Source organism: Phascolarctos cinereus, unplaced genomic scaffold, assembly GCF_003287225.1.
Source record: "Phascolarctos cinereus isolate Bilbo 61053 unplaced genomic scaffold, phaCin_HiC Scaffold_2;HRSCAF=192, whole genome shotgun sequence".
NCBI lineage: Eukaryota > Metazoa > Chordata > Mammalia > Diprotodontia > Phascolarctidae > Phascolarctos > Phascolarctos cinereus.
In genome coordinates, this window is record NW_027555625.1 from 45,379,221 (window position 1) to 45,397,512 (window position 18,292).

The 18,292-nt window shown below is 39.5% G+C and overlaps 1 protein-coding gene across 2 annotated transcripts in view; it reads right to left on the reverse strand.

The window, feature by feature from the left end:
• Positions 1 to 18,292, reverse strand: part of PHLPP2 (PH domain and leucine rich repeat protein phosphatase 2) — a 106,172-nt gene that overhangs the window by 19,924 nt on the left and 67,956 nt on the right. The window contains exons 7-15 of one of the 2 annotated variants that reach the window (XM_020963605.2): positions 15,777 to 15,923; positions 14,697 to 14,927; positions 12,965 to 13,167; positions 9,248 to 9,308; positions 7,233 to 7,328; positions 6,569 to 6,724; positions 4,246 to 4,446; positions 2,293 to 2,455; positions 1,909 to 2,039 (exon numbers count right to left, since the gene is read on the reverse strand). In XM_020963605.2, the coding sequence (XP_020819264.1) occupies positions 1,909 to 2,039; positions 2,293 to 2,455; positions 4,246 to 4,446; positions 6,569 to 6,724; positions 7,233 to 7,328; positions 9,248 to 9,308; positions 12,965 to 13,167; positions 14,697 to 14,927; positions 15,777 to 15,923 (1,389 nt within the window). The remainder of the gene's footprint in view (positions 1 to 1,908; positions 2,040 to 2,292; positions 2,456 to 4,245; positions 4,447 to 6,568; positions 6,725 to 7,232; positions 7,329 to 9,247; positions 9,309 to 12,964; positions 13,168 to 14,696; positions 14,928 to 15,776; positions 15,924 to 18,292) is intronic. The other variant, XM_020963607.2, reaches the window with a different exon arrangement.

The window sequence follows — 18,292 nt, forward strand, 5'->3', positions numbered from 1 at the left end:
TGGTAGAGCTTTGGAGAAACCAGAGTCATATCTCCACACTATAATGAGGCATTTGCACAGGCCTTTGCAAAAGCTTCTCCCTAATACCACTTCAAAAGCCTTTTTTTATGGTCTTTGGCTTTCCTCTCCAGCTTCAGCTAGTTTGAGCTCCAGCATTCCTGACAGCATTTGTAAAGGACTGTGTTCTGCCACTTGTGTTTATCCTCTGTGCTTGCTTTAGATATTCTGTGCCTAGCTTAAAAAAAGATCTTAATTTCTTGGCAGGTTCCATTTACATTCACATCAGTCTCTTCAGGCAACTCCCATTTGTTTCTTCCTTCTCAGAATTGTATCCTTCTTCATATTTTTAGCACTTTGTTCATGTTTCCCATCCCTCTTAGCCTGAATTCCGCTGAAGAGTTTTAGTATGTGAAATTCTATCTCATTCTTAACCATCTTCGAAATCTGCTTTTCCAAAACTGAGAGGGTAAGATGTTAGGATAGAGAAAGTTTCCTTTCCTTTGCGATACCAAACTGGAGGAAGGAATAGTCACTTCCTCCCAAAGTCCCCATCATTTCCATGCCAGAAACCTCCCCTTCTGGTGAAGAAACAGATCTAGAACTGAATTTCCTCTCGGTTTCTCTTCCTTTTGAAAGATGAAATTCTCACTAAGGCAGGCCAAAATGTTATTAACTACTCTCCTCTTGGCAGAGAGAACATGCCAGCAGATGTCTCAATAACTGAAGTTCCCCATCATACTATATCATAGTTCTGGTGCCAGGCTTGTGATCTGTTTCCCATTTCTAGTCTGGTTAGTATGCAGCATAGTCAGACAAAAAAATTACTTTTGCTCTTTATCCAAGTATCTTCCACCATGGTTTCCCTTCAAGTTCCTTGATTTCCTTATACGAACATATCTTCTTAAAATACAATATCCCTTCCTCTCCCCATCCTTTAAAATAATCTAACTTCTTTCAAAATAATGTTTACTCATTCAAAGAAACAGTCTAGGAGCCGAGGTGCCAAATACTTGACCCCTCTCAAGTAGCATCCAATTAGGAACTATTTAACAACATCGATAAAAATACAATAGATCACAGATAATGTTAATCATGTGGTTTTCTAATTCCATGTGTGGCACACAGGAATCCTTAGGTATGGACTCTTTCTCCTTGAGTTTCAGACCACTGGTCTAGAATCATGCACCTCACACCTTGACAATCTAGCTCATTATACTTGCACCCTGAAGTTGTGCTTTTATGTAGGAACACTGGTTTCTTCCTTGGATTGTATCTCCCATGAGCTCCTGGGTATCCCAACAGCTATTCTTCCTTTATTGGTATCTAGCTTGGGAATATACGTGGGTAATTCTCTCTCTCCCTTATCTTTGTCATTTTAAAGTTCTTCTGCTTGTACCTGTAAGACATCAGGCACATACACTCTTTCTAGCCCAAGTGAGGGTCCTCTATCCCTGACCAAGCAGAGAAGACAGTATGGATGGCCGTGGATGCAGAGGCCCCGGTCTGCACCAGGCTTTCTTTTTCATAGCCTGGGTGACTCTGGGAAAGTCACTTAACTTTTCCTCATCTGTAAAATTTAAGAGGGTGGGCCAAATGATGTCAGTTGTTCATTATAGGTCTAACTCTGGTATGAAGACCTGATGAGGATGAAAATACCCCCGTCTGTCATAGAAGAGTCAGCTGGTGATGCTGTGGTGACCATGATGCTCTGGTCCAGTGGAATGGTCCCGTCACTGGCATTAAGCCTCTGTCAGCAAATGAATCAAGGAACATAATTAGAAGGGCATCACTCCTACTTAGTACACAGCCTCTAGTGGAACAAGGTCTTTTAAAGGCCTTTAAAGAGCTTGAAATCGGCAGGATTAAGGTTACGTGTGATTTCAACTTCAGAATCTTTATATATGTTACCTGAAGATGTCCAATGTCTTATGTTCCAGAACCAAATTTGTATTTCCAGTTAGGTCAAGGTCCTGCAGGGTAGGAGGCAAAGCCTCAGGAATCAGAATTTCTGTCAAGTCATTACAGCTTAAATCTACAAACTGACAGGGACAGAAAAATACAAAAAGAAACTACATCAGGAAAAGCAAAGTCTTCATTCCCAAATACTCACGACCCCCTACCCTGTATGCCAAGGGTATTTAAATAATCACTTCTCAAACCAAAAATCCCATTCTATCCTTCTAGGGCCCTTTTCCAAATAGAAGGAAAACCACCCCACATCCACACCTGGGGAACTCATCGAGGTCAGTAACCTTTCCTTCCAAAGGCTATCCCTCACTCCCATGGAGATACCTGGATCTGAGGCAAATGCAGGATCTCTGGAAATACGCTGATATTGTTGGAGTGCGCCACAAGAGTGTGCAGCTGTTTACAGTTTGCAATGGTGGTAGGAATTGTCTTTAGTTTGTTGCCGCTCAGGTTCAGCTCCTCCAAGTGCTCCAACTTGTTCAATTTGCTGAAGATGAAACAATACAATAGAATTTTGGTGCATCCCCGTCCCTACACTCACGTGCCCTTCATCTCTCTCACCGGTCTCTCTGACTCCCTCTCATTCATCCTCCACATATTTGCCAAAGTGAAGTTTCTAAAGCCTACATCTGATCATGTCAACCTCCTGTTCAATTATTGCATCTAACAGAAATAGAAACTTCTCTGTCTGGTATTTAAGGCCCTTCACAGTCTGGCTCCAGCCTTCCCATCAAACTAGTCTGCTGGCTGCTTCTCATACATGGCATTCTATTTGCTACAGACACACCTGACTTTGCACAGGCTGTCCTCTTATATACGTACTTCCCAGCATCCTTAGCTTCCCTCCAACGTCACCTTTCCTGGTTCCCTACGGCTGCCAGTACACCCTTCCTGACCCTGAGTTTATTTATCTAAGTACAGGGTGTTTGTCCTGATAAGCAGTGAGGGGCAGGGATTGTTTGATTGTCTCAGCATCCCCAAAACCCATTAAATGCAGTTCCTTAAATGTAGGAGGAGCTTAATCACTGTTGACTGATCATGTAAAAATTTCTTAATTTTCTTTTGAAAAATTTTTAAACATTTTGAAAAGATCATACACTAAGAGGGCATCTAACCAAGCTCCTCATTTTATAGATAAAGAACTGAGGCCCAGAGACCTTGTCCAACATCAAACAGATTATAAATGGCAAAGGTAGAATTTGGATTCAGATTCTATAAGCTCATGACTTCTTTCTTTTAATGTCAGCACTTATTCACTGACAGGTTAAATCTACATTAAAAAATAATATGCCTCTTAATTCATTTTAGATGCATCAGAAAATTTTTGATTCAGCAGCATTTACTAGGCATCTCCTTTCTTCTATCAATAATTCTTTCCCTACTTTCTGGAAAGCATTTATATTTTCCTTAAGAAGTGTGACAGAATTAATTTCTTACATCATCACGCTGAGTATATCAGAGTCCTGAGCAATCTTATATTCAAAAGACACTAAAGAACTCTTTCAGATTTGGGAACTACTAGTTCCCAAACAGATAACAGTTCCCAAGTAGAATGGACAAAATAGAAGCAAATAATCTCCAGTAGACAACAAGAAATATTTTTTAAAAGTCGAAAGATCAGAAAAATAGAAGAAAATCTTCAAAAGGTCAAATAATTCATTCTCCTATTGTCAATGAAAGTACAATGAATAAATACAAAGTGTTTTGTAAAACAGTGATGAGGGGGGAAAAAACTCTTTAATTCATTAAATTAATTTAAATTAAAAGAACTTTAATTTATCTTATAGATGGGCCTTTAAAAGTGCACTGTTCTAGGGGCAGCTAGGTGGCACAGTAGATAGAGCACCGGCCCTGGATTCAGGAACACCTGAGTTCAAATCTGGCCTCAGACACATAATACTTACTAGCTGTGTGACCCGAGGCAAGTCACTTAACCTCACTGCCTAGCCAAAAAACAAAAACAAAAACAAACAAACAAAAGTCTACTGTTCTCAGAAGACTAAGAACTAACAGAATGGGGTGCCCAAGAATTAAACAAACATCATAAAATTTCTTCCTAGATATTAATGTTTCTATCCCATTGTTATTAACCTTTAAATCTATGACAACACAAAACATCCTCCTTGAGTAAGGCATTAGAAGCGTTTACTTTTGCCACCCAGCTGGAGAACTCAAAAGATCAACGACTGTCATCTCAGCATAAATTTTAAATCCTGAAAACAAAACTATAATGTTCACGTTGCCTCTATGGACCCAAAGCAGCACGCATGTATTCACCTTGCTGGGAAAGTCTGCAGCTGGTTATCTGCCAGGTGCAGGATTCGGAGGTGTGGGTGTCCTACCAGGACAGGGATACATTGGTCTGTCAGCTGATTACTGGTCAGATAGAGGAGCTGCAGCATGCTCAGACTCTCTTCCCCAGTGCAAGCAGAAGGCAGAGACTCTAGACTATTTGCAGAGGCATTCAGGTACCTGAGACTAACAGAGGAGTCAAAAATTATCAAGGAGAATATACATATATAGCCATTTTCACTGAGTGCACCTATTGCCTTAAAAATGGGAGTTTCAGAAATTATTTCATGCTCTCGGAAGGCAGCTGGGTGGTACACTGGATAGAGTGCCGGGCCTGGATTCAGAAAAACTCAACTTCCTGAGTTCAAATCTGGCCTCAGATACTTCCTAGTTGTGTGACCCTGGGCAAGTCATTTAACTCTATTTATGTCAGTTTCCTCATCTGTAAAATGAACTGGAGAAGGAAATGGCAAACCACTCCAGTGTCTTTCCCAAGAATATCCCGAATGGAGTCACAAGGACTGAAAAACGACCCAACAACATGCTCTCAAAAGAGCATTTGGTCTTCCTTCCTTTTCTTTGTCAAGGTTCTATTCTTATTCCTCTTCTCTTCAATGCCTGCGCTTTCTTCTTTGGCAATCTCGTTCCCACCAACGGTATTCAAGGCCTTTGCTCCGACCACTCCCATTTATCCCCATCTGACTGCTTGCTATTCCCTAGACACACACTGCACTTTCTCATTTCTGAAACATTTTTGGTACCACTTTCCCAAACTGAAAACATCCTCACCCACCCACCAAATTCTGTTTAAAAACATGCACGATGCAGCCTTTAAGGCCCATGGCAGTCACCAGCTTCCCTCATTCTCTCAGCCAAGAGTAACCTCTCCTTCTTCTGGACTCCTATAACATGTTACCTGCACTTAAGACACTTAAGACATGCCGAACCACAATACAGTTATTTATGCATGTTTCTTTGTAAGAATAAGTATTTTGAAGTCAAGCACCATTATTTCATTCATTTTTTAAACACTCAATCATATATTGCACAAAATAAAGGTGTCATAAATAAAAAAACATAAATTAAAAAATCCTAGTACAAATATTTATTAAAAGATGCCCTCATGTTAAAACTTCTTATGAAGTTTTCCTAAGAAAATCTAACCACTTATTTTTAAGGCACAGAAATATTACATATTTAAAGGAATATGTGTTAAGTACAGAATGAGTTAGGTGCTCTCCTATGGCCTTGTCAATCTCTTGGCATTAGTTTTCCCATTCCCAAAATGAGACCACCATCCTTTCATCTGCTAGGGAAACTTTTGTTGTTGATGGCTCTTGTGATTTTACTGCAGAATGGAGGGGACTATCAGTAGGTAACTCCTTCTACCAGTTTCTATATTCCAAGAGGGGGAGAGCAAAGAGCCCATCCATAAATTTATATTTCAAGAACCAAAAGGTTTTTTGGGGAGACCTTTTCTGCCAGCTGTTCATGTCACAATGTCAGAGTTTTTAAGGTAACAATGTAAAGGAAGGCTCTACCAATAATTAATAGAACTGACTAATGAGGGTATCTCATTAGTCAAATTAGGCAAAGAAAAGGAAGAAAGACCAAATGCTCTTCTGAGAACATACTGGTGGATCATTTTTCAGTAGTATCCAATTCTTTGTGATTCCATTTGAGATTTTCTTGGCAAAGACACTGCAGTGGTTTGCCATTTCCTTCTCTAGCTCATTTTACAGATGAGAAAACTGATGTAAATAGGGTTAAGTGATTTGCCCAGGGTCATATAACTAGGAAGTATCTGAGGCCAGATTTGATCTCAGGAAGATGAGTTTTCCAGAATGCAGGGCCCAGCACTCTATTCACTGTACCATCCAGCTGCCCTCTTGAGAGCTTACACAGCAATCCAACAATGAATTCAGCTCTAGTGACTTATTCTTGTCTAGAGAGGGCAGGTACTGTTAAGGGTCACAGTACTAGAACAACTCTCTTTCCCTTTTCTTTGAAAGATCACAACAATACTTATTACCTGTGATGACAATTCATTATAGGACCCAAAGGCATGCAAGGAACTGATTGTGATCACACTCCCTTATGCTCACTCAGGATGTGGACTACCACCTCATAAAAACACTGTGACATATTACAACTGGCAATAAAGCCTCTAAAACAAGGCAGACAGTCACGCAAATAGACTCATAACCTCTAACAGTTCCAAAGGTCACTTTCACCATAGGTGCAGGGTTAATACAGCTTACTCATCCAAAAATTTCATCCCCCACAAAAGCCTATTTGTGGTACTTACTTTAAGGCCTTGGAGAAGAGAGTGTCTGGCAGCCTGGCGAGTAAATTATGCTGCAGATCCAAGACTTCAAGAGGAATGTGTTCCAGAAGGACTGGAAGGCTTTGTACGTGGTTGTGTCCCACCATCAGTTTCCTAAGACTCAGACTACTCAGAATCCTAGGAGGGAAGAAAGCCCAAAGGAACAAATAAGAAACTTAACAATGTTTCTCGCTGAGCCTTACAAAAGAAATGTCTATAATACTGGATTTGTCCTGAGCACTTATTTAATAAAATCCGGAAAATAAAAGGACATGATATCAGATAATATAAATTGGGCAACGTGCACTAGCCAAAAAAGAGCATCTCTAATGCTTTGTTAACCAATCACCAGAAGAACATGACTGTTCAGGGAGAAGGAAATTAATGAAAATAGCAAACATAAGACAGACTTGAACTATATCTTATTTTTTACAACAAAATCACTCTGGATTTTAAGCCTAAAAAGAGACTTCTGCAAGTTTTAAATAGCTTCAAATACACAGTTAAAACCCAACATTTTGTTTTAATTTTAAAAACACTATCCTGAAGAGAGGATCATAAATCTGGGAAAAGACAATTTAGTGGTATTTAAAGAATATAAGTGTTTGTGTGTATAAAAAAATATATAATATATATATATATGTACCTAATGGGGATCTCTGTTAGAAGATTGTAGCTCATATCCAACACCTCAATCTTCTTTGATTCACAGACCCAGTCAGGAACATACTCTAATTGATTCCTAGGAAAACACACAATTAAAAAGGCATCATTTGTAACAAGTAGTAGAAATGGAAAACCACTCAAATTCTTCTTAGACACCTCATCAAGATGTGAAGGTGAACCTTGGGTTTTCTAAATGTGTCCCTAAAGCATAAACTCTGGCTGTTTTCACCAGGCTGAGTGATAAAATTGTGTCTCATCTACAGCCCAGCCTAATGAAGCCTGGAAAGGCTCATCACCAGAAGAATGGCCACTCATCCAATCAGGAACTGTTATTTGAGCTGATGGAAAGAGTACCCATACCAATGAAATTGCAGATTTTTTTTAAAAAAAGCGTTTAAGTAGAAAAGGAAAGCAACAAATAATTTCTAAAAAAAATATTCAAACTATTAATGATGATCGTTCTCAGGAGAAAGAGCAATGAACTGCAAACTGAGGACATCTACCTTACAGAAGTATTTTGTCTGTAGGCATTACATATGTGTGAAAATTACTTTGTGAAAGGTACCAGTTCATTCACCAATTAACAGTTTGCCTCCTGTATTCCCAATGTGATGTTACTTGAAAATCTTTGCCCTCAAAAAGAAAGTTTATACGTGAAAATCATCTTGTTATTAGAGAAAGGAAGAAACAGACTGCTGAAATCAAACTGTCACAAAGCTATATCGCAGAAAATGAGGATGTCATAATACCAGTTAACTTATTCTCTAACACAGGCATAAGGGCTCCTCAGTGAGGAAGTGCCTACAGACTTAAGACTAAAGATTCTGAGTCTGTCCCTATGCCATGTGATTGTAGATCAATCTGTCAGCCTCCAAGGACCTTTTTTTTGCGGGGGAGAGAGTGGGGAGGGCAACTGGGGTTAAGTGACTTGCCCAAGGGTGCACAGCTAGCTAGCTACCATGTGTCTGTGGCCAGATTTGAACTCAGGTCCTCCTGACTCCAGGGACAGTGTTCTGTCCACCGAGCCACCTAGCTGCCTCTCCAAGGACTTTTAAGAGCCTCTTCAGAGCAATAAGGAAAATGACACTGAGCTAGCTGATAAAACTCACTGTATTCTAAAATACACACAACAAACAAAACCCCTAAAGTGTAATACTCTCTCAACAACTTAAGAATGTTCTCTCCAGGGGAGATGGGAGTGACTTCTTCTTCTTTGCATTCCATGACTAAGTCGGGTTTTTGGTCAGGAGACAGAGGCAGCACGGGGTCTGAGGAAGGGAACGAGATTCAAAGGGAGAAGGCTTGGCTTCCATCCCTGCAGCACTATTTACTACCTGTGTGACTTCATCTCTCTGGGCCTCACTGTGCTCATCTGTAAAATGGGGCAATGGCAATAACTTGTTTGACATTCCAGGACATTGATTCTGAAGCCGATAATCTGAGTTATATATATTATCCTTGATTTCTGCTATCTCTAGACAATCCAGGGCCTTTTCAAAGTTCTAGACCAGAAAGGGTCAGGTGAAGGGATTTAAAAAACAAAATGAAACGAACGAACGAACACACACACACAAACACACACACACACACACACACAAAATAGTAAACCCAAGGCCCCTGAGTCAAATAAATGCCTCCCCCAATCCAAGTAACTCAGACTCAATAGGCAAAGGATAAAATTGTCAACAGAGGAAGAGTGGATCTTTTAAATCTCAGAATAACTCCTTTGTTCTGAGCAAACTATAATAGTCTGCAACTTAAAGAACTGTTGACTCATGGCTCATTTCCTAACACAGCTACGCTGAACCAAAGGAGCAGAAATCCTTCTAGTGATGACCATTCCTTTTCAGAACTCCCACACACAGGTCATCAAAACATTCCTATGTGTCTGCATGTCTATTCCCTGAAGGAGGCTCAAGAAGTATTTATATATGATCCCCTTCAGTAACCAAAAACACACAAAGCCATCTCTTTCTCTTCGTGGTACACACTTACCTAGAGAGTTCTAAGGAAGTAAGCAGACTAGGCACTGGATAAACATTCACTGTTGTCAGCCCTAATCAAAAAGGAAGCAGAATCATTAGCTAAGATGAGGCAAAGCAAAGTGAAGATTAACAGTAAAACCAGAGAAGGGAAGCCTCCAAGACAAGTGTTCTCAACCTATGGTCTGTGAGCTTCTCGTTAGCAATATTTTAATAACAGTATTTTAATATGATTGGTTTCCTTTGTAATCTTGTAATTTATTTATGTGTTAACAACACAATTTGGAGAAGGGGCCCACAGGTTTCCCCTGGCTGCCAAAGGGGTCCCAAATATTTTTAACACAAGTGAAGACACTGAGGGAAGCCTTTCAGAGAGGGCTGGCCTGCATGGCTTCCAAGCTCCCTTCCCAGACTCAGAAACGGTCTGATTGTGCTAGGACCCCACATCTCAAACTGAGCCTGTTCAAAACACAACCACTGCCTCTAAACCTCCCTAGGGGGCAGGGGCCATCTCCAGTCGTCCTGATCCATGTCTCGCCACTGGACCCAGATGGCTCTGGAGGAGAAAGTGAGGCTGGTGAGTGCACAGTTCTCCCTCACTCAGATCAAAGTCAACTGCAAGTCATGTCATCAACTCCCTGATGTCACCATCCTCTTCGAGAACGATGAACAAACACAACAACCCTAGAGGGTGGCTAGGTGGCGCCATAGTGCACAGAGTGCTGAGGCTGAGGTCAGGAAGACTCATCTTCCTCAGTTCAAACCTGGTCTCGGACACTCACTAGCTGTGTGACCCTGGGCAAGTCACTTAACCCTGTTTGCCTCAGTTTCCTCATCTGCAAAATGAGCTGGAAAATGAAATGACAAACTACTTGAGTACTTTGGCCAAGAAAACTCCAAATGGGGTCACAAAGAGTCAGACATGACTGAAAAATGACGGAACAAGAATTTCAAAACAGCCTCTTCATTTGCTGTTTTAGGCTCTCCCTACTATAATCCATCCTCCACCTAGTTGCCAAAATAGTTTTTCTAAAAGTATATGTCTGACTAAGAGCCATCCTATTAGTGGAAAGAACACTGACAATGTATGGACTGAGAGCATGGGGTCAAATCCAACCAATGAAGTCGACTCATTTTGTGTCCTTGGGGCCAACCCCTTAGCTTCCATGGGTTTGGTTTCCTTATCTATAAAATGAGCTGGCCTAGAGAGCCTCAGGCTCACAGCTCTAATTTTATATTCCTATATGGTGTCTTAGAGTAAAACATCAACTACAGTAGACAGCTTCCTGGCTGTGCCTTGACAAGACCGTCCAACTGCTGACTCCGGGCATTTTCATAGGCTATTCCCATTCCTGAATTCTCTCTCCTCAGTCTCTTGGCTTCCCTGAAGTCTCAGTTACAACCCCATCTTCTACAACAAGACTTTCCTGATCTTCCTCAATGCTAGTTATGCCTTCCTCAGTGGGTCATATCTCTACTTTTTGATAGAGAGAAGTTTGTGTGTTCCTAGTTGTTTGGATGTTGTCTCTCCTATCAAACTGTGAGCTCCTGGAAAACAGGGACAGTTTTTTGCCTTTCTTTCAATTTCTAGCATTTAGAACAGTGGCTAGCACAAAAAATGCTTCCTGCCTGGACTGACAAATACTGGGTATTTTGACCCACTTCAATTGTTTGACTAGTAATTGTTTCAGGAAATAAACAAGGGTATTCAATACGCTTAATTTATCAAGAATATTTCTTAACAATAAGCCAGGTAAAGGGTTGGGTTTTGTTTGGGGTTTTTTTCGCCTTTTTTTAAATTTTGAGACATCAAAGCTACACGTGCTTAGTTTGTTCCAGGCTCATTTTGTGCAGATCCTATTTAACACAATGCAGCTTTACAGATTATTAATGATCAGGAACTGCTCCCACCTCAGAAAGTCCTTTTTTCTTATTTCAGGCTACCTATTAACTTTGTATAGGTTAGGAAAGAGCATTGGCCCGTTTCTAAAACAATATATCTGCTCTTAAGCAGGGGTTTCCTTTTTTTCCCCTTTCCTTTTAATAGTATTATTTTTTCCAACTACATGTAAAGACAATTTTAACATTCCTTTTTTATAAAATTTTGAGTTTCAAATTTTTGCCTTTCCTTCCTTCCCTCCCTACTCCCTAAGAGGGCAAGCAATTTGATATAGGTTATATAAATAAGCAGGGAATTCTTAACCTAGAGTCTGAAAAAAAAATTGAAACCCTTTTATAACCTTATTTCAATATTATTATTTCCTTTGCAATCACATGTATTTTATTTTATGCATTTAAAAACAGTTCTCTGAGAAGTGGTCCATAAGCTTCATCAAACAGCCCAAGGAGCCTATGACTCTCAAGTATTATTTTTAAAGAGAATCTAAGTCTATTCTCACCTAAATTCAGAGTTCTGGCTCAAAGTTTCCACAAAGATATGTTTAAGGTAAAAACTGGTTTGCTAGAGCACCTCTGTTAATTAAAAAAGTCCTTTAATCAGTGAGATTCTAAAACCTTAACTTACACAGAAAAAAAGAAACCAACATTCAAAATGAAGGCCATGGCAAAAAGTCTGACTTTTTTCTCTGCTAAAAACTTCATTCTATTCCTGTCTAGTTAAAAAAAAAAAGTGATGCCACTAAGCAAACAGTCCAGAAACATAAAAACTAGGGCTCTCACTCTTCAAAGACTATGGTGTCAAGGATGTTTAGTACAATACTGAGACCATCTACTGAAAATACCTTTGCCTCTTGAGGATTTTGTTAAAATGCCTCTTATTGTATGAACCCACATGGTGACCCTATCTTAAAAGACTGCCACTGGGGCTGCATACAAGCTATGACAGAAACAACTGTTCACATACCAAAGAAAGTTCTCAATATTCTCTTTCCCCTCTTACCTCTTCCAAACACCTATCACTCAGGCTTGAGACCTCAATTCTTCATTCCCAGTCATCTTACATACCCAGTGTGTTGTTAAGTCTAGTCATTTCTACCTTTACGATGCGTCCCCCATTTATCTCCTTCTCCCCTCACATCACCCTGACATGGGCCTTCATCCCTCCCTCAAGCCTTCGTTCTCCGAACTGCAAAGGGATCTTCCTACAGCACAGGTCTGGCCACATCACCCTTCACCCCCAATCTGCAGTGGCTTCCTATCGCCTCTAGGACCAAATACAAAATCCTCCGTTTGTCAGAGGAACTTGGCCCCTTCCTACTTTCCCAAACTTCTTATACTTGCTCCCTCTATGTTGCAGGGACATAGCACACCATCTCCTGACTCACTTTTTCAACAGCCTGATGCCAGGTGTGGAATCCTCTTCCTCCCCACCACTGCCTTTTGGCTTCCTTCAACTTTCAGCTAAAATCTCAGCTTCTGCAAGAAGCCTTTCCCATCCTTCTCAATGCTAGAGGCTTCCCCCTTACTTTTCTCCCATTCATCAACATCCAACTGATTGGTGCAAAGCTGTCGGCATGCTGACCTCTCTATTACAATGTGGGCTGTTTAAGGGCAGAGATGTTTTGCCTTACTTTGTATCAGCGGCTTACCGCAATGTCCCACACCAAGTAAAGTGTTCGATGAATGCTTATTGAATGACTGACTTTCACAAAGCCTCAAGCATCCTTCCACACAAGAGCCAATGAGCAAGGCAGGAGCAATTTTCTTAGAAAGTGTTTTCTTCCCAGAGCTTACACAGAACAGGCAAGTGGAGGAAAAATGGCAAATTTACTGTTGGAGTTGGCACAGAGGGCCCGCAGGGTGAAGCCACTGAGCGTTAGGTCCCTCAGCTGATTCCGTTCACAGTGCAGCTGCTGGAGGTTTCCCAGGGAACTCAGATCCAAGTCAGTCAACTGGTTATCCCGCAAATCCACATGGGTAACATGCTTGTTCCCTTCCAGGTTGTCAATAACTGTTTTCTTCAAATTGTTCAATCTAAACATTGGTCAACAAGTCACTGGAATTAAATTCTACTAAGGAAACCAAAAGGTTAATAGCTCAAAAAACCCACGATGTCCCTTTTCCTATGTCTAACACCCACAAATAGCATTTAAATGCCTAATTTACTATTATATCATACAAAGAACCATAAAAAGCTAGTCCCTTTCCTGTAGCAATTTGTAATTTGAGACAACTCAGACTTGCAAACACATATACAAGTTAAATAGAGAGCAAAATAAAGAGAAGTTTATCCATGAAAAGATAATAAAGTTAGGTTTTTGTCTGTTTTGCATCCTGACTGTTCAGAAACTGTCATTTAAAAGTATGGGGAACAGAATATGTTCCATTCCAGGTTAAGCAAGGTAAAGGCCGTGGTCATATTCCCTTGCAGTACAGCAGAACAGTGGCTTTTTAAAAATTCTACTTCTGAGAACCTCTGCACATGGAATATTCAAAGCAAAGGTGTCAGTGGACAGGAAAACCATTTACATATGGACAAAATTCGGACAGCCTCCAATGACAAAAATAGCAAATGATTTCTCGCTTTTTCTCCTTCTTTATAAAGAACATGCACAGTAACTGATGTTTTTTAACAATAAGTCTGAGTCATCAAGGTAAAATCATGTTATTTAAATGTATATATCATTTAAATAGGCAGAAATATTTCCATAAAAAAATCATTAAAACAGACACTAAAAGGCTGTTGATGGAATTATGAATCTGAATTTGTAACTGTGCTTAGAAAGTGACTAAAATGTCCACACTGTTTGACCCAAGACCCCTAGGCTAAGCATACAAATAGAAAGAAATGCCCTACAATACAGGACAATAATCATAAGCAATACTTTTGTTACAGCAAAGAACTAGAAACTAGAGGATGCCACTGACTGGGGAATAGCTGAACAGACTGTAGTATATGAATGTAATGGCATATTAATGAATAGTAAAACAATGAATATGAAGAATTCAGAAAAGTATGGGAAGACAGATGATTGATAAAGAGCGAAGAACCAACATACACAATGATACGATATATGAATAATGATGTAAATGCAAAGAACAACTGATAACACATCCTTTTAAGGCTCTGCACTCCCTTCTTTGCTGAAGTGGGGAACTATGGATGTGGAATACTGAATGCATCAGTAGATACAGCTGATGTGTTGGCTGGTTGTGCTAAACTGTATTTCCCTCTTTCTTTCTTTGTTACAAGAGATGGCATGCTGGATAAAGGAGGAGGGAGACAGGTTTTCAGAAAATAACATCATGTAAAAACAAAAGATAATTAAAACTTTTTTAAAATCCCATGCCTAACGGAGAAGCTTAACTAATCTGGAAAATTCACTTCTTTTGAACACCACATTCCCCAATGATGCCGATAAATGAGGCATTACTTTATCTTTCAAACAAAATTAATTCCTATTCTGAACCTTAATGCAGTAGTCTCAGAAGTAACAGAGAAAGCTACTACACAGTTCTTTCAGAGATTAATCCGAAAAGTCGCACAGAAAGGATACCCTTACCTGAAATCTACATGTCTGATGTGCTTCATCCTGTTCAAAACCCCAAGATTCAGGACTTCTAGCTGGTTGCCTGCCATAGCCAGCTTCTCTAGCATAGTGAGCTTCACACAAGCCTCAGGAATTTGGCTAAAATTGTTGAAGGAGAGTCCAAGAGTGGAAAGCTGTTGCAAATTTCCCAGTTCTTCAGGTAAAGTAGTGAGGAAGTTGCCATCAAGACAGAGTGTCTGTAGACTGTGTGAAATTAATTTAAGATGGGGGGGGGAACTCAGTGAGCAAAGAATTTCTCAAAATAAGCAGATCTGGAAGTGATGAGTTCTAACTCTAGGACAACGCAGACAAGGAATAATGAATTCCAGCAAATCAACAATCTCCTAAATTTCCATATCTTCAGAGATCTAACAAATTAGCCAGCAGCAAAAGTGTCAAATTATGAACATTTACAGCTGTCAGAAGGCTCTGTCAATATTATGTACAATGAGAATTCTGGTGACTGAAACTGCCACTTGGTGTTGGAACATTGGATGACAGCCCCTAGTACTGATATGATTTATTTTCTAAGAAGATCCAGGGATTCATGATCATATAAATGACCAAACCAAAGCTACTTTCAAAGCACTCTACTTACTTGCATTTTTGCAACAAACATTCGATTGTTTTCATTCCAAATGCTAGGTCAGTTTCCCACAGTATGAGGCAAAAGGGAAGCATCAGAGGATTCTTATTCTAGAGTCCAAAGAGCCCTCAGTAGTAATCCAGTCCAATTCCGTCCCTTTTCAGATGAGAGCCCTCAATTCCAGGAGAGGTGTGACTTGCCCAACATAAGGTATTTATTTTTTTTATTTTTTTGGCTAGGCAACAGGGTTAAGTGACTTGCCTAGGGTCACACAGCTAGTAAGCGTTATGTGTCTGAGGCCAGATCTGAACTCACGTCCTCCTGAATTCAGGGCCAGTGCTCCACCCACTGCGCCACTTAGCTGCCCCCCAACATAAAGTATTAAGTAGTAGAGGCAAGAACTCTTAACTCCTAAGCCAGTGGTCCTTCCACAGTACTGTGGGGTCTAAGTAAGGTTAGATACTCACTTCAGAAGATTGCCAATCTGACCAGGCAACTCATGAAATCCATTGCAGGAAAGGTTGAGTTCTGTCAGAGTGGAGATCTCACAAAGTAAAATGGGGAATAACCCAAGCTTGTTGTGGGACAAATTCAGGCCCTTCAGCTGAGAAAACCTGAAGAGAAGAAAAACAGGAATCACAACAGAAAGTAACTTTAAATTTCTGCCTTTGATTCCAGTCCTAAAATGGATTTGCTTCTTTCACCCCTTTCTCTTCCTCCTCCTGCTGCTAATCACAATAATAAAAACTAGCCTTTATATAGTACTTCAAGGTTTGTAATAACACTTTACGTATATTATCTCATTTGGTCCTTACTACAAGGCAGGTGCTGTTATCATCCCCATTTTACAGAGGAGGAAATTGAGGTCAAAATTAAGGGACTTGCCCAGAGCCACAGAGCTGGTCAGTATCTGAGGCAGAATTTGAACTCGGGTCTTCCTAGACTGCAAATTCACTCCACCACCCTTTCCTATCCCAAGAATGCCTGTGAAACAGAATTCCTTTCTATCCAACCCTGTGTTATTCCACGAGCTTGAAATTTCCTATTTTCTATTCCAGAGGCAATGTACTGTATCGAGAAGGCCTGTCACAAACATCTGACACACATCACAGGTCAAATCCTAGAAGCAAACGTACATATGTAATAAGATCCACCTGCAGCTTTCAATGCTGTCCGGCCCGTCCTTTGTTCTTGAATCCTTCATAATCCTTCTTTCTTTTTATTGCTATCCAATCCCTAGTCCCCCTTGTCCTCCCACCTCCTATATAGGCATGAGAATTAAAAAAAAAAAAGCTCTGTAACAATATAGCCAAGCAAAACAAATTTTCATATTGGCTGCGTCTGAAAATGTCTGTCTCATTTTGCAGATCCTTAGATTTGAGATGTCAGATTATCTGTCATACCTGTGATAAATATTTTCCCCCAATGTGTTCATTTTTATTATATACACTTTTAATTTTAATGTGATCAAACACATATCTTGACCCTAATAATTTATTTTGTTAAAAAAAAATACACCTCATAACAACTGTGATAAATACTTTATTCTATTCCACCTTTTTAATAGTTGTGTTTTTGTTGTTGAAGTCTCATCTAGCTAAAATTTATTGGGAAAAAGTACGTGAGTCTAAATCAGGGGTGGGGAACCTGTGGCCTTGAGGCCACATGTGGCCCTCTAGGTCCCCAAGTGGGACCCTTTAACTGAATCCAAACTTCACAGAATCTTTTATTAAGGGAATGTGTTCTGTGAAGTCTAGATTCAGTCAAAGGGCCGCACTTGAGGACCTAGAAGGCCAACATGAGGCCTCAAGGCTGCAGGTTCCCCACCCCTGGTCTAAATGATTTCCAGACAAGTCTAACCAATTTTAGAAGTAAATCTGTCAAATAATAGTAATAATCCTTTCCCCAGCTTTTACTTGCCATAAATTTATCAAACGTGAATAATTTGCATTGTTTGGTATATAGCTATTCTGTTCTGTTGAGATATTTCTCTATTTTTTCCCACAGTTCCAGATAATTTAAAACAAATTTAAGAAGCTACTGTAATAAAAAATCTGGAATTCCAAGACCACTGGTTGTTTTCTCCCCTTCTCAAGGTGCCTCTTGATTTTCTTGCCTGCTTGTTTTGCCATATAAATTTCACCACAATCTTGTTCGTTTCTATAAGGAAGTCCTCTGGTTCTCTGCTTGATCTTACATACACATACTACTTGGGGAGCACTGCTATTTTTTCTGTATTAATCTGATCTACCCACACATGTATGCTCAATGTCCTTCCAGTTATTTAGCTCCTCTTCTCTTTAACTCATTAGTTTCCTAGGTAGGTTAATTCCCAAATATTTTATAATTCTGCTCACTCTGAAGTTTTTAAAATGGTTTTTTGGCTATTACTACTAAATGAGACTACAAATGGTATCTGTGGATTCATTTTGTATCCTGAAATTGACAGGCTTGCTTATTGGGTCTATTAATTTTTTGTGAAGTGGTTGGATTTTTGACATACACATCTATAGGTAATGTTATTTTGAACTCAATTCGCAATGTTAAAATTTAATATTTTTCTTTCTTATTGTAATTACTAGAATTCCTAATACATGTCAAACAAAAGCAGCGACAGCAGTCATACAACAGTCTCGCTCACTTTATAGTTGTTTTTGCAGGAATGCTTCTCCACTGCATAATAAGGTGGCTCTTGGCCTAAAGTAGATACTTTTTGTTGTGGTGAGGAAAAAATCTTTTTATACTTATTCATGGTTTTAATTGTGAAGAGTAGATTGGATTTTTATCAAATTTTTTTTCTGTGTCTATATTATAATCACTTGGTTTTGAGTTTTTCTGGCTTTGTTTTACATCATTATTATGTTGGTAATCTGATGATGACAGGGAAACAAAATGCTTATTAATTAAAAATGTTATTTTAAAAATAACTAAAAAACAATAACTAAATATTTAAAAGTTATGAAATTATCACATATCAAAATCT